The sequence below is a fragment of the Stigmatopora argus genome, chromosome 8 (genome assembly GCF_051989625.1).
Source record: "Stigmatopora argus isolate UIUO_Sarg chromosome 8, RoL_Sarg_1.0, whole genome shotgun sequence".
In the NCBI taxonomy this organism is placed as follows: domain Eukaryota; kingdom Metazoa; phylum Chordata; class Actinopteri; order Syngnathiformes; family Syngnathidae; genus Stigmatopora; species Stigmatopora argus.
In genome coordinates this window covers 4,538,605-4,563,740 of record NC_135394.1, presented here as the reverse complement: position 1 = coordinate 4,563,740, position 25,136 = coordinate 4,538,605, and the positions used below count along the sequence as shown (strand labels likewise).

General features: G+C 36.3%; 1 protein-coding gene across 2 annotated transcripts in view; it reads right to left on the bottom strand.

The window, feature by feature from the left end:
* Positions 1-25,136, bottom strand: part of fcho1 (FCH and mu domain containing endocytic adaptor 1) — a 35,266-nt gene that overhangs the window by 9,591 nt on the left and 539 nt on the right. For both annotated transcript variants that reach the window (XM_077607697.1, XM_077607698.1), the window contains exons 2-15: positions 18,098-18,151; positions 11,690-11,781; positions 8,613-8,687; positions 7,254-7,395; positions 7,019-7,171; positions 6,763-6,867; positions 4,437-4,535; positions 4,130-4,226; positions 3,818-3,935; positions 3,722-3,746; positions 3,003-3,063; positions 1,737-1,918; positions 1,547-1,571; positions 298-348 (exon numbers count right to left, since the gene is read on the bottom strand). In XM_077607697.1, the coding sequence (XP_077463823.1) occupies positions 298-348; positions 1,547-1,571; positions 1,737-1,918; positions 3,003-3,063; positions 3,722-3,746; positions 3,818-3,935; positions 4,130-4,226; positions 4,437-4,535; positions 6,763-6,867; positions 7,019-7,171; positions 7,254-7,395; positions 8,613-8,687; positions 11,690-11,781; positions 18,098-18,124 (1,252 nt within the window). In that variant the 5' untranslated portion in view covers positions 18,125-18,151. The remainder of the gene's footprint in view (positions 1-297; positions 349-1,546; positions 1,572-1,736; positions 1,919-3,002; positions 3,064-3,721; positions 3,747-3,817; positions 3,936-4,129; positions 4,227-4,436; positions 4,536-6,762; positions 6,868-7,018; positions 7,172-7,253; positions 7,396-8,612; positions 8,688-11,689; positions 11,782-18,097; positions 18,152-25,136) is intronic.

Below are 25,136 nucleotides of genomic sequence, written 5' to 3'. Positions count from 1 at the left end.
GTCCACGCAAGGTCAGCCAATTGGCTGCACAAACTCATCATCAGATACTTAATGTTTCAGGAGGAGGATTTTAATTTCCAATAAACAAATGTACTATTCAAAATAATTATCAAAATTTTCATTTCCAATAAAAGCCTTTTTAGTTTGAGATTCATGAAGCATATGCCATTTTAAATAGCTTTAGAAAAAAAATCTACAGTTCAGAACAAAGACATATATTGAACCTGTATGATATTTCTGTATTTAGCTACTTACAGAACATATAACAGAGAAACAGATATTAAAAGAAAAAACAACCTCTAGGGGAGGCGCCTTCATCATCCGTACGTCCAGATGTGCTGGAGTTTCCTGTCAAGACAAATACCAATACTGAATTGATAGTAAACTTTTGACCAATGCTTATATTTATTTTTGCTTAAACAGTAAAAATATTTAACTTCTGCAGACTCCTTTCTAACACAAACTGCACCATGTCTTTCCTCACTACATCTTTACCCTAGTTCTTTCTTGAGACGCCTTTCCTGGCAGCAAGCTCCATTTTCATTATCCATCTGTCACTAACTGCCTATCACGCCTCTGGACATGCCCCAACAATCAGCCTGCTCTGTATAATTTCGTCCCCAAAACATCTATCCCACGATGAGCTCATTTCTAATCTTAACTGGCCTGTTCACTCTTCCAGGGAATCTAAAAAAAAATCCATCTCCTGCTGCTCTGGTTGTTTCTTCTTCTCGGGGCAACTGCCAACATGTCATACATATTTCTCAGTCTCACTATTGCTTTAGAAACATTTTTTTGTTCAACCCGAGTTTTGTCTATTGCTCAACACACTTTCAACTTCTTCCACTCTGTTCTACTCTACTCATTTATATTCCTCCATCTCGACTCTCTCTGCTTGTGGCTTCACTGTTTTAGTCTATAATCTTCATTTCTTTCCACTGCAGGCCTTAGTAAATGCCCACTTCTTTGACTGCAGATATCTTACGGAAATCTTAAGAGTCTTGTTTTTTAAATATCTGACAGTGATGGTACGTTTTTGGGTCTCGGTCCAATACTTTCAGAGGTTGCTTATAAACAGTTTCAATTTCAGTTTTAGTGTTGTCTTGCAGGTTTTGACGGAAGGGGGCGAATGAACAAATGTGATCGCGGACAGGAAATTGAGCAAAGTGCAACACAAACTTCTAGTTGGGCGTCGCCCTTCTCAAAAAATGAAAGCAATTTATTCTATATGTTCAGTATGAATGACCTACAAAGCGCTCGTCCAGCAGAACAACGACCCCCAACGGGCCGCTTCCAGCCCGTGGACCACACGTTTGATACCCCTTGCCTAGACCATTAAATGTCAAAATGATTCTTCACCAACTGCTTTCCATATATGGTTTACTGCACTTCCTGGTTCCACTAACTAGTAAGTCTGCTTCTTCCAATAGGAAACACTTGCTGCCTGAATCTGAATAAATAGTTGGGATATCACACTGACAACCAGAACACTCCAGTTGTAATAAATCTGAATATTTACAGGCAGGAATGTCAGAAAATAACTTACTGGAAAGATGTCTTTTGACATTTGCCTGAAATGCAGGGTGGAAATGTTATTTATCACATTTGCTTTACATTGTTAGACAAAATGTATTTTACAACGTTTACTTTTTGAAGTAAAGTACTTCTGAAGTTTAAAGCTGATATTTTAAACCATATGACGAAAAATTTTCAATGATTACTTATGTATTCAATACCCCTCTGTTAGGTGGAAGGGTGAGAGACCCCACGGTGGCTTTCAGCTCCTTTTCGCAGGCAGCCGTGCTGACACGACTGCTATTGGCCACAGGTCTGATCTGGATTTGAAACTTCTTGGGTTCCTCATCATCAAAGTCTGAGTCACTGGAGTAGAAGTTGTTCTCCTTCTCTTTAGAGCAGCGTAAAGAGGAGCGTGAGAGTCAAGGACTACCGTATTTCTCGGACTATAAGTTGCATCTGAATATAAGCCGCACTAGTCCAAAAAGGTAGAAAAAAAATACAAATAAGTCACATTTTGGGGGGAATTATATTTGATAAAATCCAAAACAAAGCACAGACATGTCATTTCGACAGGCATTTAAAATTAAAAAATGTAAGAATTGAGGCAACAAAAGCTGAATATGATTTTTTTAACCCTCAAAAAGATGCTAAAAAAATTACTTTTTTTTTGGTAAGCACTTCTCAGTAGTTGTTATAAATTAAACGCAATTCTACGGGTTCATCCCTGAAAGGGAGAGTTAAAAGTCCACCCACATCCAATGTTGAAGTGCCCTCTTGCGGTTTAGAGTAAAAATAAATAACTTGTGAAATGATATAATAATAATTTCACACATAAATCGCACTGGAGTACGAGTCGCACCCCTGGCCAAACTAATAAAAAGAGAACTGCGACTTATTTGAAAAATATGCCATTATGTTTGGTCTCACTCTGTTAAATGTAAAATGAATCTTTTCTGAAAGAAAAATAATAATCGGCTACGGCCTTGTAGGGAAGAAATAAATTACAGTAGATTCTCTGCAAGTTCGATGAGAATAAAGCAGAGAAAATGTGCTGCAATACAGAAAGGTCATTAAAACAAGCACATGCGATGACGCATGGGCAAAATGCCAAATGACTTTCTCTCTCCATTTTCACTCATCACATTTGGCTGTGCCGTGTGATGAGAAAAGACTAAATGACAAAGACAGCAGTCGTTATCTGGAGGCGGTCAGGTCCAAGGACCGTTGAGAATGATAAACAGATCTGGACGTCCAGGCATTAGAGACTTTTTCAACACTTTCAATACTAGTGTAAAGCAGTTTGAAAATAAATTATATTCTTGGTTTAATGGAATTAACACACATTAACGTTTATCCTAGTTAATTGGGCAAAGTTTTGACTAATGTAATAATCGTTTAGGTGTACACCCTTTAACTCTCAACCAAATTCTATTATTAGTTAGTTCATGGTATGCCTAATTTCACTTTGAACAGGAAAAGGATATCATTCTGAGCGTTGTCAGCTCGGATGACAAAGCCTTCGTCATCTACGTCAAAGGGTGAATTCTGCAGGTATAAAAAGACATGCGATAAATCACATGCAAATATTTTACATTTATATAGACATATACACGTATATATGTATATGTGTATGTGTATATAGATATGTGTATATATATATATATATATATATATATATATATATATATATATATATATATATATATATATATATATATATATATATATATATATATATATATATATATATATATATATATATATATATATATACACACGTGTGTGTGTATATATATATATATATATGTGTGTGTATATATATATAGATGTATATATATATAGATATATAGATATATATAATATATATATATATATATATATATATATATATATGACAACTGGCAAAGCTACACAAAACAAACTGATGAAACTAGAATAACAGCCTGATTAACAATATAAATAGTCTTCATAATAATTGTTGATCATTAGCAGCGACACTTTTATCACATTAATATTCAGTATATGGCATTCTGACACTGCACAGTTGATCAGTACAAAAGTCTCTTAGCAAACCAGCTGCAGAAGCACTTGACAGCGGTTTAGTCGTCACAATACAACAAAAATAGTTTTAGCATTAGCCTTAAATACATATTGCAGTCCCTAGCTTCTGCTGTGTTAGGTGAAAATAAGGTGGAATACTGACCGGTAAATCAGTCACAGCTGAATCCCTGCAAAACAAAGTAACAGGAATCAATTTGCTTTAAAAGGTAACAACGCACTAAATCAAAATTGTGCTAACGTGGAGTCTGGCTCCTTGTCCCGCTTGCCCAGACCGGGAATCCTGAAAGCTTTTGCACGACTCTTCTTCCCAGCATCAGGTGCCAGAGTTGTTATGTACTCCTCAAAGCCAACTACAGCTGCAGCACACACACACACCTCACTATTTAGCACACATTGTCGATACAGTATTGCACTGCTTAAATCCTCCTAGCTATAGTAAATCTCGAGGTAAAGATTTACTCCTCTATCATTTTTAAAAAATGCTGACAATTTCAAAAAGAGGCCTTGCAAGCTGGAGTTGTATATATGAATTTAAATGAGTTAACGGTACCTGGTCTTTCCTTGCCGGTGCCTTTCAGCTCTGCAAATTTCTGGATAAGGTTATTGATGCCAATGTTTTCTACATTTTGCTTTAATTCCTCGTGCACCTGTAGCAGAGCAGAGAACAAATGTTATACATTAATATTAATGGCATTCTATTACGAAACAAAAAGATCTGTGGTATAAAATAAAGGGTGCTATATTTTGAACTCCCATACTAAATTAATAGAAACATAAAACCCTTGATACATTTGCAGTGCTGCTGTCCAACATAATGCGCCGTGAAATTTGTCTTTCAGGCACATCATAGAGCATACCTGGCCAACTTGCACATGGGTGTCCTCAATGGAGTGGGAATAACTTTTGATTAATTGTTTCATCTGTCGCAAATGGGCCTCCTCAATTTCCTGAAACTTCTACAGAAACACACAAACATGGAAACAAAATAAGTGTTTATTCATTTTGCACTGAGATCCAATTTTAAACCTTCAGTTTTCCACCATTGTGTCACCACAGAGATCACTTGTTGAAATGTCTCCAGTCGGCATTATATACATTTAATGCATGAATGCCAGAAAATAAGATACTCATCCTTGTGTTGCGGTAAACCACCAAATAAAATCAACAAATGTATATTGACAATACATTTGAAATTAATAGGTTTGGGCACGCCTGGCAATTACTTTTATTTTTAAATCAGTGGCGGTTTGGTTTTAAAAAAAAATTGGGGTGTATTAAAAAACTGACAGCGTAAATATTACTTATTAGTTTAAGAAGTTTATTGGAGTAACAGGTGGTGTGCAATAGGGATCAAAACAAAACTATACAGGTGAAAAAAATGGTGCAAAAATATACATATTTTGATTGCAACATAAGGGCTTTATACTATTTTTATGACTTTAAACACTGACTTTCTGTAATCTGTAGAGAGGTATTTTGAATCATTCCTCCTAAAAAACATCTCCAGTTCAGTTAAGTTTGATGGTTACCAAATCACAGATTTTCACCCTAACAAGCGCTATTATGTTACAAAGTATTCAGTTCAACAAAATGACAAGGGTGCCTAAATTTGTGCACCTATGTAACATTGCTTTGATGGAAAATCCACAGCTTCCATTAATCGGATAAACCTAGTTTCAAATCTGACATCTTGGCCAGGGAAATGGGACTGGCCACGCAGCCCTACATCCGCAAGGGCTTGTTTATTTATTTATTTATTTTATGTGCAGTGCTATTTCCTTACCATACATAACACACCTTGTTATCAGCAAATAACTCAATCTTTGTTCCATCAGTCCACAGTAGCTTGTTTCAAAATGACACTGACTTGTCCAAATGTGCTTTTCCAAACCTCAAGTGAGTTTCTGCCATGTGTGCAGGAAAGGCTTCTTATGTGTCACTCTCTCACACAGCTTCATCTTGTGAGGAGTGTGCTGAATTGTTTAATAATGCAGAGTGACACCATCTGCAGGTAAATTATGTAATTCTTTAGTTGTGGTTTTTGGATGATCTTTGACCCTGCACACCATACTTCACCTAGGCATTTCTGATATTTTTGGGGGCCTGTTACTTCTGAATTTAATAAATGTTTGTGGTCTTCCTTTTATTATTATGTTCCTTACAGTAGAAACGGACAGCTGAAATGTCAGTGATAGCTTTTTGTGACCGTCTCCTTAGAGTATGATGTTGAACTATCTTTTAATTCAGGTAATTTTAGAGACTTTTTAAAGCCCATCTGCTGCTACTCATTGGCCACTTCAAATAAATTTTTCATGATTGATCGTGTGAATCTTTTTCTAGGTTAAAGGCTTAGAAAGTTCACACAGGGAATTTTGGTATCCAATAACAATTAAGGTACAAGTGTTCAGTGCAACAAAATGACAAGGGGCCTATGTAACATTGTTTTGATGAAAAATCCATTATCTTCCATTAATCGAATAAACCTAGTTTCAAATCTCAAATATTACTGTCCATCAATTTTATTTCATAACCCAATAGGAATGTGCTGATCCAAACAGCTATACAAATGATTAAATAAGGAAAATAGGAATAATAAAAAAGTGAATTAATTGATAAATGAAAATAGAAATTGTCAGCGGTGCTGAAACCATTTTATACCACTGCATGTTCTAAAAACTATATAAATAGAAGTTATTCCATAATGAAAACCGATTTCTACGTGGGATTTAGCAAAAGAAACAACAGTATGAAAAATAATATATCAACATATATATAACCAATCGTAAATGATGAAAACTCCATAATTGAGCTATTTATGGGTGTTCTACTCTTATAGTAATTGGGTTTTCCAATAATATTTCAGGAGCGATAAATGGTACCAATAATTCCCGAGATCATTTTATATGCAAAATAGAGAAGGCATTCATTATAGTTTGTGGATGATCACCATAGAAACAGCATCAATAACCATGCCCGTGGGGAGGCATTGATTAAGGTAACAGGGCTGCAGGAGTGTATGAGTAAAGGGGTTTGAGTCTGAGGGTTTTCTTGGGAGAGGCCAAATGTGGACTAACAAGCTCTGAATTTACACTACAGGAATATTAGCTCAAATAGACTATAAATCTAAAGTGGTATTGAAAAATGAGTGGAACAAAAGCAAGGGCTCTTGGAATCGGAGCTGACCTGAGCAGACTCATTCATCTTCTGTTCAAACTCTCCTCCCACTCGATTGTGCTTTTCGATGCACAGTGCAAATGATTCCGCCGCTTTCTTAGACTTGAGCTCAGCCTAGTGAGGGAAAAACGACAAAGAAAAATATGTGATGACTCATAATTCATTGATTTTTCTTAATTTTGTTCATCAATGAAAATATTGCTTCATCAAAATCTGCTCATTTTAAATAAAGGGTATGTTTTGCTATGAAATAGGGGCTGCTAACTTTTTCCTGCTCTTTCAGTGGAGCTCCTTCCTTCCTGAGCCGCTCCAGCTCCAAACATTTGGCATGGTAACCTTCTTTGGACTTCTGAAGCTGGCTGCTTTGAACTTGAAGCACCTGTACTGCTTCTACTGTCCCGACCATGTCCTCTTTCGTCTGAATTACACACATAAAAGAAAGCACTTTAAAATTTGGGGGTACACTTTGGAATGAGTCAAAAATATTCCTAAACAGATACCTTGCGGTGTGTTTTGACCTGCTCTTCGCTGTACTTGTTGATGTCCCTAATAAGATCATTCATCTTTCTCATGAGCTCAAGATGGCAAAGAGCCAGTTTATCAGATGACACCCTGAACACATCCCACATAGGTGCAAATGTGCTAGGAGAAAAAACATACAAAAAAAAATTCAATGATTTTTTTCTAAAATAGCATCTTATACAAACCAGATTCCAAGAAAGATGAGGGATTAAAAAATGTGAATAAAAAAACAAATGCAATGAGATGGAAATGCCAAATTGATTTCAGTGATGACAGATCAAAATATTAAACTGAGAAAGTTGATTGTTTCAAGGGAAACATGTTGATTTCAGATTTCTTGATGTCAAAAAAACGGTAGCAATAAGTGTGTATTGCACATATAACAAAGACAAGCATAAAAGATGAAAGACCAATTACTACTAAATAGGTCCATTGGCAACATGGAGTATAAAAAGAGCTTTCCAGAGTGGCAGGAGCCAAAATGCATAGAGGATTATCAATTACCATAATTGTTGCACAGAAATTTAGCGAAGCGATATCAGACAGGGTTTTCCCAAATAAGAATTGCTAAGAGTTTGAACATATCATTATCTATAGTCCATAAGAGCATCAAAATAAAGAGAGAATCTGGAACAATTTCTCTGCGTATGAAACAAGGCCAAAAAACTGTACTGCATACCCATGATTTTCAGGTCAAATAAAACAGGAATGTGACTGTAAATACTAAAAACACAGAATTGACTCAGCAATACTTCCAAAAAAACATTGTAGGTGAACATTATTCACAATGTTATCTGTTGTTGCCAGCTCAAACTACAGCGAAAAAATGAAGCAGTATATAAACATGCCCCAAAAAACGCAGGCATTTTTCATGGGTCATTTTAGATAAAACGTGTCAAAAGTAAAAGTCCCTTTCATCGGTCTTTCTGAGATAGTACCAACTGATATGTGGCCACAGTACCATTTAAATTCACATTTTAAATTATTAAATGATGTTAAATTTAGGTTATGCAAAAAATTTAAGGCAAGGCAGACAAAGAAACAATGTTTCTTAAATTCCTACTATAAAGGGCAGTTCCTTTTAATAAACATAACATATAGAGATGTACATAGCAAAATATAATCAAGGTGCTCATATTGCTTATAAAGGGTTAAAAATAGAAAAAAAAAAACAATAAAGACAAAAAAAGACAAGCAGTTAAAATGATCGTTTATTGTATAAATATTTCAGCTGGTGCTTATCCGTATGTAAGAGCCATGCAACTACTTTTAGTGTAGTCTTCACATACTTCCAACAGAACAAAAATGTATTGTCAGTCTCTAATAAAACCACTCACCCTTGTGGGCTTCCATTGCTGGCCATCTTAGCCAATTTCCCCATGGATTTGGAGTAGGTCTCCTCGATGGCAGCCCTGGAAAAACAAACAAACATCAGGAGAGTTACTGACACATCGGCTCTTATTTAAATGTAGCCATGGAAACTTGAATATGGCAGGCACCACATTTCAGCCCAATACACGCTGCACCTTAGGTTTGTTTATCTATACACTGTGAACGTCTTCGCAGAATCATTTTAAATCTTCATTCTTGTCACTGAATGATTGCACACAACACTACTAATAAGGTGTCACATCTAGCTTTTCGATATGACCAGAACATATTATTGAACCATACTGAAATGATTAATTCATTAATTTAGCTAGGCTGCACATTAAACTTTAAAAACAAATCTGCAGACCACAAGGAGATCCAAATATCCAAAGGGGGAATATATCCAAATTGCCTCAGAGAATTTTCGAGTACGACACAGTAGAAAACATATGTTGGTGTGAAAGATGCTGAGGCTGTGCATTGGGATAGGCATTAAGTTGTATACACAATCAAAATGTTGTATATCTAAAGCCCAGGTTTGATTTTTCTAGACATTAATGGCATCCAAAATTGACATAACATTGTAAAAATGTCAATCCTTCCAAGACATAGGCGTCATTTTCCTACTAGGATTTGTTAAGCACTCAGTCAGCTGTATTATTACAACCTAGGATTGACGAAAAGTATCATCTGTATTAATAGGACAAGTGACCAATTTGGTTTTCCTTTTCTTTTAAACAACTGTTTCAGTGGTTGTTTTCTGTTGTTCCTCTCGTGTACACTATGAAATTAAACAACATTCTCCCAATGTGAATGTAATCCATTTATAAGTCCATAATTTTTACGCAGTACAAAACCAATCTACCATCAACAATTAGTCATCATCAGTCTTTCCCTTGGATATGCTATGCAGCATTTCAAGCATTCATGATTTTTGACAGATGGCAACAACAAGAGAAATTTGCTCGGGTGGGTCATCTTTGCTTAATAATAAAGCCTTTCAGGAATGCAGAGGCGGAAGATGATAGATTGTCAGCACCACACACTCATCCTGTGGGATCCTGCACTCTTCATTTCCTGACAGCTTATTTGTTGTCCGTCTCAAGTAAATTTTGCCTTTGCAAGAAATATGCACAGACCCCCGTGAATCAATCACACTGAGCTGTCTGATCAGAGTAGGATAGCTAACCATTTGGGAGGATTTCCACTAACAAGTTGTGGATAGGAGGCTTGAAAGACCATTTTCTGTCTCCCTTTTGTCAAAGTTCCATGTGGGCCAACTCGAGACCATGAGGTTGAGTTCAATACGCCTGCTCAGAATCTTCATTGCTGCCTTTGGTTTAAATCGGACAAAACTGAATCATTATTCTTGTGCAACGTGTCCTTTTTGTTGAGTTGCACCATAGAAATACCATTGCGGTGTGATTTGTATAAGCAGCATGCTTTACTAGTGCCCTATACAGTGGTACCTCGAGATACGAGCTTAATGCGTTCCGGGACTGAGCTTGTATGTTGATTTTCTCGTAACTCAAACGAACGTTTCCCATAGAAATGAACTACAAATTCATTTGTTCCAACCCTCTCAAAAAACCCAGCAAAAACAGGGTATTGTATTGGAAAAACATTTGTATTTGTTGTAATTCGCAATCTATTAACAAAGTAACAAATAACTAGTGGTTTAATAGTACTAAAATGTGTTTAATAGTATATTAAAACTTAATTTGCACGGCAACGCGCTCATAACATAACATGAACAAATTTAAATGAACTTGGATTACGATGCACACACTCAAAAATAAGTTTACTAATCTAACTTTACACTAAACTTAATTCTAATTTTGTTTTAAATTTTGATAACTTTCTCCTCCCGGGTTGGCTCTATTTGCCCCGCCTCCACCCTGACTTTCAGATGCAACCTATCGAGGGTTGTTTGCTTTTGTATTCCCTTCAAAATATTCTGAAAATGATGCACACAAATATCCTCACAATAGGATAACGCACGACTACTTGCCAACTAGAAGTAGTATATACGCCATTTGCACTGACTAAAGGGGAAAAAAACACTGAAAAAATGCAACGCTCCGCCCGATGCTCGTAGAGACATTGCACGAGGGAGTTGCAGGGAGAGAGACCGTGCCTATGATGTTCTTATGAGCAGCCTCTCGCGTCCGCTCGTATATTAAAATTTGTCTCGTATCTCAAGATAAATATTTGCTCAAAATTTTACTCGCATCTCAAATTGCTACTATGTCAAGGTACCACTCTACTTCCAGAGTTGCTGCAGTTCTACTGAACTTGTACTGAAGATCTAGACTAATGCATTTGGGAGAGAATTGGAATAAGTCCAAGACTGTGACATTTACCACACTTTTTGCACAGTAAGCCACTACTTTATTGCTTTTTTTCTGAATTACACTTGGGTGCAACTCCGAGTAAAAAAATATGACACATGGAATAATATGTTGACAGCACTCATGGGTACGGTTACTAAATCTGCCCTGGATACTTTTTTTTCTTTTAAACCAGCTTTGTCATTTCACATTTTTGAGCCCCACAAATTCCCACAGGCAAGTTTGATGCACACTTACTAACTTTGAATAAAGGTTATTCTACCATCACTGAATTTTGCACTATTAATACTTTAGGTAACTAGTCAGCACTCATACATGACTGCCGTTTATTTTTTGAATTCGTGCAACTTCTGAAGGTCTTAGTGAAATTCAAAATTGCCTCTTTAAGGAATGTTCAAATGTAATACTTGTCAATATTTAAGCTTTAATAGAACAAGATTTGTATGGAACAGTTGCATAGTGACGACCAAGGTCATAAGTCCGAGCAACAAGTGCTTTAACAGCGTTATATTAACAGCAGCTTCACCAGAGCACAGATTTAGAACGCGTTCAGATAAAAGCAAGAATTTCAAAGTACGTGCGTTTACAGTAACGGAACATTTCACATAATGCTGGCAAATTTCGTGTGTGCTGAGATTCTCATCACTCACATTATTACTTTTTTCCCCTTCGCAAATACACACAAATCTTACCTCTCACGAACAAACTCAGCAAGCTCCTTAGTTGCCAGTTGGCCATGCTTCATGTTGTGATAGAGCACATCAAAGCCGGCATTCTTCTCCCCCTGTCAAGGTACAAATAACACCACAAACGTGTGTTAAACACCCGCTCGCGATTGGCATTATCAGCATATAGGACCAAATTAACATATTCATGTCAGAGTGCCCATTGAAATAAATTCAGACACAATAAGATAACACTGAAAAATGTGCAACTTTTCCTGAGCTAGTTGTTGATTTTCTTTACAAGGTTGCAACCATATCTAATTAAATATTCACTTTGACAAACAAAGCAGTAAAATATCATTTAACATGGAACGCTAACTTCTTGAGTCTTGATGTACTTTCAAATATTTTGAGGACTATAGGAATAAAAAAAAATACTGGTTAGAAGAACGATTTCATGGTACAAAAATCTTTGGTATTTTGCCACTGGGTACTGGTATTACAAATAAAATACAATTTAAAAAATAAACGCCCCGTCACCTTATACTGTGAAAGTGTAATAATTCCCTGAGTTTAAAATAAATGTTAAAAAAGTACACTTTAGCAAAGTATCGTAACAACAGACTTCACTGTCCCAAGAATGACTATTTAAAAAAAATAAAAAATAAAATGGAAAAAATGTTTTTGTTTTTTTAAAAGGTGTGCATCAAATGATAAGCATAAATCATGCCATTGGAGGTGTATTTTTATGTCTATGTTTTATTATCAAAGTAGTTTTAAAAGTGTAGTTCCTGAGCTGTCTTGTGTGTGTAGGTAAGACAGCTGCTTCCCAGTTCCTAAAATATCTGGTCGGGAAGAACAGACCAATTCCCAGGTACCAGGGAAATGCCTGGGATTGCAAGGAAGATTTGACCACACACATAAATGGACAAATAGAGTATGCAGACTGGAATACTTGACAAAACTGTGATTTTGGAAGATCTGTTGCAAGTTCGTCACAATGATGAGCTGCCTGATTTATCTGACTATTCCTAAGATTCACTTTAAAACAATTAAATATGCATTAACTATTAAAAGAGATCATGACACTAAGATATATACAACACCACTTCAAATGAAGTTGAGACGTTGTGTTAACTAAATATAAACAAATAAAGAGTTGAAAATCATGTTTAACTTGTATTTAGTTAATAAGTACAAAGATAAGATGTCTAATTCAAACTGTTAAAGGTTAGTTTTTAGAAAAAAAGTCACATATTACTTACTACTACTTCACTAATGCAAACAGCCAGCAAAACAGACTTACTTACAGCTAATCAGAGTAAGAAGTTAAAATGTAAACATTAAAGTAAATATGATCCAGAAGCCACATATCAATGAGAATCCAGCTAATTGGGCAAGCAAAAATGACCAACTAAAAAAACAGTATTCCCTCGAATTCCCCAGACTTGGCCGCGATAGAAATCTATGTAGGATCACCCCTATTATTTCTACCATATTACATATTTTCCCATAAATACAAAATTAAAAGTACAATTATAAAGAAGTGTATTAATTAAATGTTACAGTTATGTGCAGCATATGTGAAGACTGTAATGTATTAATATCTAAATATAATCTATACATTTAAAAAATTGTAAATACTTTAAGTACTGTAATTAATGAAAATAGTTCTCTGCTTGAGATTCAAAAGGCATTGGATCCTCGATGAAATTTCCAGGAAACACCGTAGGCGCAGCAGGAGGAGCTTCTGTGGGAGTTTTTGGGCGCATAGGAACATGGCGATGGGGAGTTGTGACTGTTGTTTCATTTTTTTTGTACAAGGACATGACATCGTCAAGACGATTGCTAAGTTCGATGGCTTTTACCATGTTGTCATCAATCTCCTGGACCCTTTGTGTTCTTCATCTTCATCCTGGTTGTTGTCTGCTGCCTCTTCTCCCTAACTCCCCGATAGCATCATTTCAATGAGATCCTCATCAGTCTTCATCCACGAGGTGATGTGCACGATGCAGAATCCAATCAAAATATATTATTCGTCCTGTTATTTTTCTTCTACGGATTTTTTCTTATTTAGCAGATTCTTTCTTTGCCGGCATTTTTTTTCTTCTGCACCATTTTTCTTCTTTGGCCCTGAATTGAGGGGCGGTCCCCTGCCTTATGCTTGGGAGTTTCAGCGTGAATTTCGACAATTTTATGAACACTGTTGATTTGGATACATAAAATACGACAGATTAAAGCTGCGAAGTAGTGAGGGATGACAGTAGCTTTAAAAGTGGATTCCAGGGATTTTCAACAGAAGATAGACCTAAAAAACTAATACAATTTCAATTGAAAAAATAAAAAAAAGATTAAACATTAAAAGCCATATTTCAAAAAATGTGAGTGCAATGTCACTTTAAAGAATTTGCACTGTTTATGTGGCAAGATTCTGCTGTTGCAACCTGACCCTCAGAGCAGATACTGTAGGTGAGCTGTCACTCAAAGCTGGCAACACACACCAAAGCACCCGATGACTGTTTCTGACAGCCTAGTACCTGACAGCTACATGAATGAATATTTAATATCAGTGATCGTTAAAAGCAAAAGGAAATAGATGCACAATTGTGCTTTGGAATTCAGTCTAAATTTGAAAAAGGCAAATAGATTCAAATATTTACTCAAGGCTACGGTCATAACGATCTCAAACTCTTACCAGGGAGTGTATTGTGTTCAACGTGATCAGTCTTTAACCTGGAGTGGATTTTTGCGGGGGATTTCCCTCTGTTGCTTGTATTAACAACCATCATTCAACTTAACTATAGTAGTAAATTTACTATGGAAATTAATTGTTTGTGTTTTTGTTAATGATAATGGTGATGGAAATATTTTGTTGACCAACATTTTTCCCACAACGAGCTAAAAACAGGTCTTGGATAATTGTAACAGAGACAATTGCCAGTTTTCATCTGACGAGAAGAGATGGAAATGTGAGTTTCTATCGTATGTTCAAAATGTAAAGAATGCATTGTACCGTATTTTGCTGTTTAATATACCCCCCATTTAATATACCCGGCAGGGGTATATTAAAGGGCGCACAAACGGGAAGGTACGATCCACCACGCACTCTTTATGCCATGGCGCGTTTTGCAGACTAAAATTACTTACTGCTTAGGTTAAAACTACTTACTGCTGAATAAAGTCTGACTTGGATTTTTAATGAACTTAAGTATCTATAATTATGCCCCCATGAACACCATACAAATCTTGCCAAAAAAATCGGAGTTGCCGTTTAATATACCCGCGTATATTAAACGGCAAAAAACGGTACCTGTTGAAGACTAATATGAATTTGTTGTGCTGAGTTATAAGTGGTAACTAGTCATTTTAGGATAGCATAGGCATACAATTTCTTTCAGGAACTACTCCATTAAATATGTATTTTCCACATTTTTGGTGTAAATGGAGCACGGTGTTCCTGCTAAAATTTTAGCGTGTTTCGTCATTTTTGTTATAGGGGGCGAACATTCGGATATGTTTGTTCACACAGCACATGCTTTCACCCGCATTTGAACTGTCTAAAACATAGAGCATCAGTGCTCAAAACGTTGATCTCAAGGTGCTGTTGGTAGATAACATGAAAATATGATTTGATCCAGTTAAACTACTTTCAACTAAAACAACGAGCATGATGGTTCCGTACTTCGTTGGTTCCTTTTGCATCCTTCCCAGACACCAGTTAGCTTACCATCAACAAATGAGCCAAACTGGAATATGTCAGTACTACATCATGACTATGGATCCCCAAACATATCCTAAATTTTCATGTGACTTTACGACTAATATTTTTAAGATTTTTTTTCCAAAAGACTAGGAAGAAAATGAAAAGAGCTGGCAAAAATAACAATCCCGAGCACAGCTTTATCAGAAATTATTGACAAGAGTGAACAGATGGTAATTATTGGGGGGGGCTGATTTCAAGGATCATGGCTCAATTTTGTGAGGCAGACAAAAGAACCTGCGGTTTCTTTTAATAAATATTACTTCGATTCGAACAGTCTCAGAGAATTACAATCTGAGAACTGGAGATGCTAAAGACTGTTTACAATAACATTGTAAATAATAATTGTTAGTTATAGGTAAATATGCAGGAACATGAATAACAAACCAAAAACATAACTTAATGACGCAAAGTTATTGCAAATAATACTCAGAAAGTAACCTAGTAATGGTGGCATAAAGCGATAGTTGAGACATGAAATTCCTTCAGTTTTGAATTACACAAATCTATTGCCTTTTGTCTCGTGTTAATCAATTAAGTTGACCATTTTAGTTATGCTCAAGGGATCTCATTACCATCACAATAAAGTGACTGACTGATAGAAGAGAAGAATGTATGAGAGGGGGTGTAACAAAATGAATAAAATCTCTCCCGGGGAATTTTCTCATGAAGGCTTCTTCGTGTGATAGGGCAATTGCTCAGATCGGTCAAGCTGATCCAAGTGAGTTAAAACCCATTTCAAAGTGTTAGAGTTCGCTGAACTCTAGGGATGATCCTTATATCTATCGTTGAATCAAAGTGTTTTTAATTTTTTTTTTTTACATTGTTTTTCATAACTTTGGATGCCATTTTACCAGCTTTGCAAATGACGTGTTGTCAATGAATAGTTGTTAACAATGACATTCGAACCAAAACAACAATCTGAATAGGTATGGATCTGTAGGAGTCTTGTTATTTGGGTTTTAAATAGTCTTTGATAAAATGCTATAATTACACTAGTGTATAAAAACGCTAAAGTACGACATTGTTTTCATTTCCGTACCGCTTATCCTCACAAGGGTCACAGGGGTGCTAGACCTTGTTCCAGCCAACTATGGACACCAGGCGGGGAGGAACACCCTGAATTGGCGGCCACCCAACTGTAGAGTATGACTCCTCCCCCCCACCCCTTGCCTCTCTCTCCATCTCCCTCTCTCTCATCTAACACTTACAATTTCTGCAAGCTCACAGGTCATTGTCGATGTCTCAGCTTGTCTCCTTATCAGCAGATGCGAATGTTTGATTTAAACTTGGCTAGGTTTGTCATGATTCTGTCATTTGTCTCATACATACAGGCTTAATAAATCTGATCTGGTTTTTAAAATCGATTTCTAGCCAAGCCCGAATGTCCAATGGTGCGAATCCAAATAAAGTATAAAGACATCTACTTGATCTTTTCACACCAAAGACAGTAGCTGAGGATGTCGATTTGTTGATTTTGTTTCTAATCGTTTGTCAACTATCGGTTTGTAAAGCCAATTGAGACATTTGTTGTGATTAAGAACTATATAAATATGTGACTTGACTTAATTGTAACAGTCATTGATCAGTAAATTTCCAAAGTTCCCTTCAAGTCCACCTTCAAACAGCAATCCTGACTCACAAATGTTTCTTGCTTACAAGAGAATTCATGCAGTATAGATGGCCCCACAGCAAGACGGTGTCAATAACATCAAGAGGATCAGTTTGCAGCAGCAATATTACCATGTCATCATCAAAGAGTATCATTAGGAGACATAGCATTAATTAAATCCCTGAAGTAGTAGTTAAGAACTGAATCCAAATTGTGTTGCATAGAACGGACCAACTTCTGGGCACTTGTAAACTAAGAGCTTATTCACACCTGCTCTGTTTAGCCCTGGACTAAACCCAAAAAGTTTGTAGTCCGCACCTTTTCGTCTGATGTGAATGCAAACCAGTGAACTCTGTTGCAGAGCCAACAGCCGGCCCGAAAGGTGGTCTCGGTTCGCGTCTGAGCATCCATAGATGTGGGCAAATGGCCTCACTGTGGTGTGAACCAATTATGAAAAAACACCCCGTTTTGCACTACAGGCTTTTTTTGATGGTAAATGTTTGGGTATCATGACAGTTAAGTGACTTCTTACTCTCCATATTCTACCATGATGCCCCATGTAGACCATTTTGTCCAATGAAAGAACAATGTATGCACATGCGTGTGCGTCTGGTGTCAAGTGCAGGGACCATTAGTAAAATTTGCAATGTGAAAATGAACTGCAACAACCCAAAAAGGGGTTCAAAAGGAATGTTTGTCCAGACCAAAGAAAGCAAAATATGGACTTTCCTGGTCTGACTCTGTCCGAAAATTCTAACCTGTTAAAAAGTGGACCATGTTGTACAATACTTGCGTCGGAAGAGGGCCCCCCGTCTGATGCTTGACACCATTAGAGAAGTACAGCTAGCCATGGTTGGTTACATACATTTAAAAAGGACAGATATCCATAGTAAATTATGTTTAAAAAAGACACTTTTGAACAAACAAATCCATCTGTTTAACATCTATGCACTGTTAAGGTATTGAGTATCAATATTCAGACATTCAGTTGTAGTCCTGTGCGAACTATATGGACAAAAATTGTTTTCTTTTCAAAACATGTGGGAGTCATTGAGACACTTACCCAGAAGTTGTTCTGAAAGAAAGCCATGATCACTCAGCAGAAAGTCAACACGCTCTGCAAACAAAGTGCAAAGAATGTATATTAGAACGTTAGCGTTTGTGTATACTGTATAAAAACAGTTCTTTATGTTATTTTTGCCATTTAACAAAGCCTAGTTAAAAAGATTGTATTTTGTGATTGTCCTGTGAAAGAGAGGAGCAAGATTTAGTCTTAGTTGCATCTTTGACGCAGATGGATATACACATGGGGTTAAAAGAGGAGTTAAAAATGAAAACTATTTTGGAATAAAAGTGAAGTAAATTCTTGATTTTTCGCTGCTTGTGGCTTTACTGTATCATAAAGGCTTTGATCTGAACAAGGAAAAATAGTACCAATGTCTTAAAGTAACAAACAGTACCTTTATCAAGTGATACAAGCAGGAAGATTCTTGTTCATTAAAATTGAAAGCCAATATTCCCAGGAAGTGTCTGTAGTGTGAGTAGATTTTATCATTGCGTTTCTATTTATAGTGTTGCTCTGATAACCTTCTTATGGCATGATACAGATTCCGACAAACAGCTGCGGTATTGGTCGAGGGCCATAATGTACCAAAACTACAACATCGGGAAAAAAAAAATCCAAACACGTGATGCTTTACCTCACTTGATCGACTCAACCTCTACCATCAGATTAACTAACATCACTAACGTCACCCATGTTTACAACGGAACAAGCGCGTGATGAACAGGGCCCAAAATGTTTGTTTGGTTTAGTTATTCCTAAATACGTCAGAAACGGTACGCAATTTGCAGCACCTTTCGTACCCAACCCTAGATACTAGCAAAAGTCAATTTCATTTTTTCCTTCTGCATCTTTTCCTTTGCTGTCTTCTTCGATGATTTTATGGCAGTTGGAAAGGAAAACTCCAAGAATTCGTATATTATTGGTGTGTTAACTGCCGGTTGTCTTTGATACCCCTTTTAGTCCCACATCAGGGCACCTTCTGGTACTAGTATCAGTACAACAGTACTACTTTGGCCAATCAAACGTGAGTATCCAAGATTACCAACACAGATATACTGGAGATGTACAGAGATTTAATATTTTTTGCATGAGATTTGTGAAAAACACGTGACCAGTAAAAGGCGATACATATATTTTTGCATTGCAGTGAGCCCTGCTGGTACTGCCTTGAGAAGTGTTCGGTTTACAAACACTTCACGATGTTCTTTCACTATATTTGGTTACTCCAAAAGAAAGGTCGTCCCAGACAACAGAGAAGTTTACTTAGTGACTTGATTTGCAGCAGCCAAAAAATGATGGTGTTGACTTCTCTCCGATACTCCAAAAAAGCTGTATCATTCACAAATAAAGTATCGTATTGTGACAATATTAAGAAATGCCCATTTTTCTATGCACCTACGTTCGGGTCTATCTATCTTTATGTGCATGGCTATAAGGTCACAGTCCTCACAGAAGTGGATGGCTTCGTAAATGATATTCTTTGTTTAAGCATTATTTTATCCATTACCAGACGTCTTACAGATTCACAATTTGCATATTGAAATACTATCGACAACCATATTTTACATGGAGATGTTTTATAATAACTGAGGAAAACTTGTGAGAAGCGCTCAGCGTAGGAAGGTAACTCCTGGGGAATAACAGAAATTAATAAAAGACTTCAGAAGAAAATCTCAGAGGATGGGGGAGTGAAGGAAGGAGGCCGAGTGGAGCAGTGGTTGGATGGATAGTGGTAGTTTTGAATATGTTTTAAACTTTAGTCATCAAATTAACTGAATAGAAAAACAAAGCACTTCCTTTCTATACACTTTTGTTTGCTCTATGGTCATTAAAAATGTGTGAAGTTCCCCCCCAAAAAACTGCACCTAACTTCCTCTGGATGAGATACCGCATTGTGATACCACACCATGAAACATCAGAATGATCTAAAAGTATGCACAGTGTTTATGAATTATTAGGTATGATTGAATATTATGAAGCCAAAACTATACAATACGTTGACCATAGAAGATATGTCATCTTTTAATTTCCAAAATTGGGTTTCCCCAAAGACTGATTTAATACAGTAAATGCAGAGTACAGTATTTGCATGTGGGCCTATGGTTACAACCAATGGCATAAATGTGACTGTGAACCATTTAGGCATAGAAAGGTTCTAAATAAATCTAATTCATTGGCATCTTTATTCACAAACAAAGCCTGAGCTGTAATTTAAAGGGGAAGAAAAATTGGTGTATACACTTCCATCAACAAAGCAAAAAGCATTTTTATTTTATCATGAATCTCCTTGGTATACAACTCCAAAAACAGTGGAAGTGTGTCTAAGAGACAGTTCATTTTGGCCAATGTCACCAGACTCTGAATGAGTCAAATAGAATATGAAGGTGGGTTCACAGCTCAGGCTGGAAAATCTTGCCTTGCATAGAGATAAACATTTAATAAACTTTTTTTATGTTGTCATTACATTATTTATATATAAAATAAATAAATAAAATTAAAAGAGCAGTGTAGACAGTAACATGGTCTATTGGAATGGAATCTATTTAAGTGAATGTTTCTTTCTTGGAATTTAGCCCCACCACGACCCTCGTGAGAATAAGTGGTACGGAAAATGAATGAATGAATTATTTGTCCAGGAGGGTTTAAGAGGTGTTTGAAATGCTCATTCAAGGTTATTTTTTATTGCCACTGTACTGACTAAATTGCAACTGTGAGTAGGGCATTATGTGGGAAAAAATTTCACAGTAGCTTCATGGAAGGTCAGCTACCGAACAACTCATCTAGTGGTTTTAAAGGAAGATTTTCAAAGACGGCTATCAAAAACCTTGAATTTTGAATGACAGTTCTAAATTCATGACCATGTCAGCAAAACAAGTTCAACTAACAAGAATTTTCATAGAACCCAGCCAGACTTGTCTCTCTAACAGACTACCAGCATCAAAAAAATTGAACTGAAGATAGATGGTGAAGACTGAATAACACTGTCAGCCAACCTTATCAAACAAGACAAAGGGAGCATCTTCTCATTCCATAAAAATAAAACTGATTTATTTCACAAGGACAGAGACCTGGGTACTCACCGATCTCTCGGACAAAAAACAAAAGGTCAATACAGACAAATCAAGTCTCCTGAACACAAACAGGTCCTCTCCTCAATAATTCAATGTTATGAAATATTGAATAGATGTAGCTCCCTAGTTTCTGGTGTACAAAATGCTACACAGCCAAATTGCTAAACGAAGTCACTGATGTCCAAGTGGTACATTCGTCTGACTGCAGTGTGGGTAGTGTGGGGATCGAATCCCACTCTGTAACGGTGTGATTATGAGTGCAGATGGTTGGTTGTCTGGCTTTTTGTGTGCCCAGTGACAAACTGCCAACAAGTTTAGGGGTACTCTGCCTTTTGCCCAAAGTCTGCTGGGATAATTATTAGATAAGCGGGCTTTTGAAAATAAATGGATGGTAAAATCATTGCTAACTGTGACTTAAAGACAGATATTAACCAGGCCAATATAGATGGCTAAATATTATCCATGAATATTTTTTTTCAAGTGGGGGAGGACACCAAGATGAAAAAAATGCATTTATTAGATGATATTTCGGGAAAATTTTTTTATTTCCAAGTTCATTAGACCATAACGAGTTCATATTGGTTTGGTGGTTTTGGCTTTAGAGTCAGATGCTTCTCATCAGACAGTTTGTTGTTTCTTTTCTGCAAGGATTATGCATTCTCTCTCCATCAATCCTGGGATTATTACAGTTAAGTAGAAAACCTTACTTTGCATTGCTTACATTGTCCATTTTAAAAAAGCAGAGGAGACCATTTTTTGTGAGGCCGCAGGTCTCTGTGAGCTAAAATATTTTAACATGTGTAGTATATCTGAGGCTGCAGATGTTGGGCGTGCTAATAATTTCATGTAAAACACTATAGTCTGAGACCAGTAACTTGCAACAAAGAAGAAAATTGGTTTCATGACTTTTACCAGCCTATGATTTGTTAGACCTTTGACAAAGAATTTTGCCATTGCGCGTAACCCTGCCATGTTAAACTCTTCCTTTGTTGTCTAGAAAGGCTGTTTACACATACAAATGATGACTCTTAATGTTTATAATCATATTTAAGTGACAAATTTGCATGAATGAGAAAATACTGGGAAGAAAAGTAGCTGAAAAACTTGCAGACATTTCCTACGCTAAAGTACACCCTAACCTACTGTTTATAGTATTCATGGTTATATTTTAACAACAACAAAAAAAGAGCAGATGTAACAGCCTGACTAGAAATATAGATTGACAGTCATAACATCTCCTTTTAAAAAGCATCCCTAATACAATAGAATGCAAAATACAAAGTCAAATGGCAGAAAAGATAGCCATTAAATTGATAAGAAGAATTTGCTTTTATAGAGAGGAAATATGTGGGAAATCAGAGTGGTCCACATACAAAGACTAGGCAATCTTCCCCCCTTTGTCTTGGCCTGAATGTAATTTGTCAATGCAGCACTAACACACTTAGTAACCATGTGCCACACAGGCGTCACTTGCTGAGCAGCTGCATGAGAATACATAGCTGTGCTACTGAAAACAATATTCGAGACTAAATGAACCCATTAAGACCACATTTACTGTGGTAACCATTCATTAAATGACTCAGAATGTGTTTTCTGTGGAATTTTTGTATATTCTGTTTGACGTATTTGCAATATTTATAAATATTCTAACTTCTTTCATTTGATTGAATTCATCATCTCACGGTTTTAAGGTTATTGAAAATTTTGTAGTCATTTGATATTTTCACCTTTTTAACTTAGATGGATTTGATAATAGCATAATTAAAGTCAATACAAATAATATTTGAAGGCATGCAGGGTAGCTTTGTATAGTTAAGAGCCCCTCCAATAGTGGAGTCGAATGGAGAATTGTGAATGGGTTCAACTCAGTAAATCAACCCCATCGATTGGCAAAATATAACTAGTCATACCTCTACTTACGAATGCCTCTAGTTACGAAATCCTTTGAGATGTAAATGAGTGCCACAAGATACGAAAAAAGATCCAAGTTATGAAAACGTCAATACATTTCATATATCCATTATTTTATTTTGACATTTGTGCGGACGCGAGTAGCCTTGATTCTGAAATGAAACAAAATACCACCTTTATTTTTTTTTCGTTTTATTTCTTGTTCGAAAGTGACTACTATTGGAGTAGTATGAACCATCGAAAGAATTTAGATATTTTGACATTAGAAGCAATGTAGCTGCCACATCTTAAACTTCTGGTAAGAAAATTGTAATCACTAATTAGAAAGCATCAGGTTCTCATCAAGATAGACATTTCTTTTTTCAAATTGAATAATTTCAAATTTTGCATTTAAAAAAGACAGGCATATTAACTTCCTTATGATATTAACCCTAATAATGTGCTTTTGATCCATACAGTATCTCAGAAATACCATGTGTGAGTGTGAAGATTTTCCCTTCAAAGTAACACATTTGTACTCCCTATTAAAACAATGAATATGGAGGTGCAAATTGGGAATCAGGGGGGGGGGGCTTATTCACGAGAAATTGTAAAATTCCCAAATTTCAAGGTAACCTTCAGAGTGCGGCTTATATGCGAGTAAATACGGTACATATAAAGTACTGCTCAACTTACGAAATTTTCAACTTACAAAAAAGTTTTGCATGTAGAGGTACGACTGTACAAGTAAAAACCCCAAAAAATATGAATAAACATGAACTGTGTGGCTTTTTTTCTGATAGAGTAAGTGCTGAACATTAAATGCCAGTAAATGAACTACTAACCCACAAACAGTGCCAGGACAAGACTGCTCCAAGATCCTTCCATCTGTGGTGGAGAAGCACCCTGGCTGGATGCATTCACAGCCCCAAGCACAAGAATTGTCTTTTTTGAAAGAGTGAAATACTATTTCTTCAAAAGATGCCATTTTCCAGCATGTTCATGCTCACTTGCTGGCCAAAACGAAATCTATGGTTGGACAGAGCTCGCTGTTTTGCCTATATCATCACATTCTTCATTTTAGAAAAAAAAAATTAGTCACAATTCGACTAAAAACTGCTGCAAGTTTCTCCCTTTCATATTTCTAGGGGGAGAAATTCAGTTTATTTAAGTGGGAAATAGTGTGCCCCACATTGCACTTTGTTGAACTAAATCATGTGGTGGCTAAAGCCCTTCAGTGGGTCTCGCATTCAAAAGGTATTTTATTTTTTATGTTTAAATTGAAAATGAATTACTTTAAGTAGGACCCACACCATAATGTGCCACAGGCAAAAGGTAGGACTTGGGTTAAGTTTTGCATTTTTTTGTGTAAATACACTAACTTTGCTTGCAGCTATGTTTCATACCAAAGCTAGTCTTACTCCCAACACATCCCTTTGCATCAATAACAAAATTGACAAACAGGAAAGCCAGAGCTAGGGTTTGAACATTTTATCGCAAAACTGTGAGGCACTGTGTTAACCAATCATTCACCGTGCCGCTGCTCCCAGACGTAATTATATCAGTTTTAATGTTCTAAGCAAAACAATCCATAAAGTGATCTTGTTTGTGAAGAATTTATCATTTTTGTGACTGTAATCTGTTCAGGAGGATAATTTGTAATGTTTGAATCCATTTGAGTATTGATTACAATTTTGATATACATTAGTTGAAAACTAAAACAAGCATCAAACTTTTTAGGTCGTCCAATGGCTTGGTTGATACCTGGAGCCTAACAAGTCACAAGGGAAGCTGACTTTAAAAAACTGTTAGCAGTGCATGAAATGTAATAACTGTGGAAATTTTGGAATTTGTGTCATGAGACCTCTGTTGTCTATAAAATTGCTGCACTGAAAGAAGCCTGGAAAAAAAATCTGTGAGCATGACAACATTTGTACTTAATATTTCCATACATGTAGTATTAATTGAATTAGTAAATTATTTCATTGCATACCACTGACAGCGATGAAAGTCCAATTCATTTTGACTAAGAGGGGCAAAATTCACTCTTCCAGTCAAAATCGATTGGACGCCTA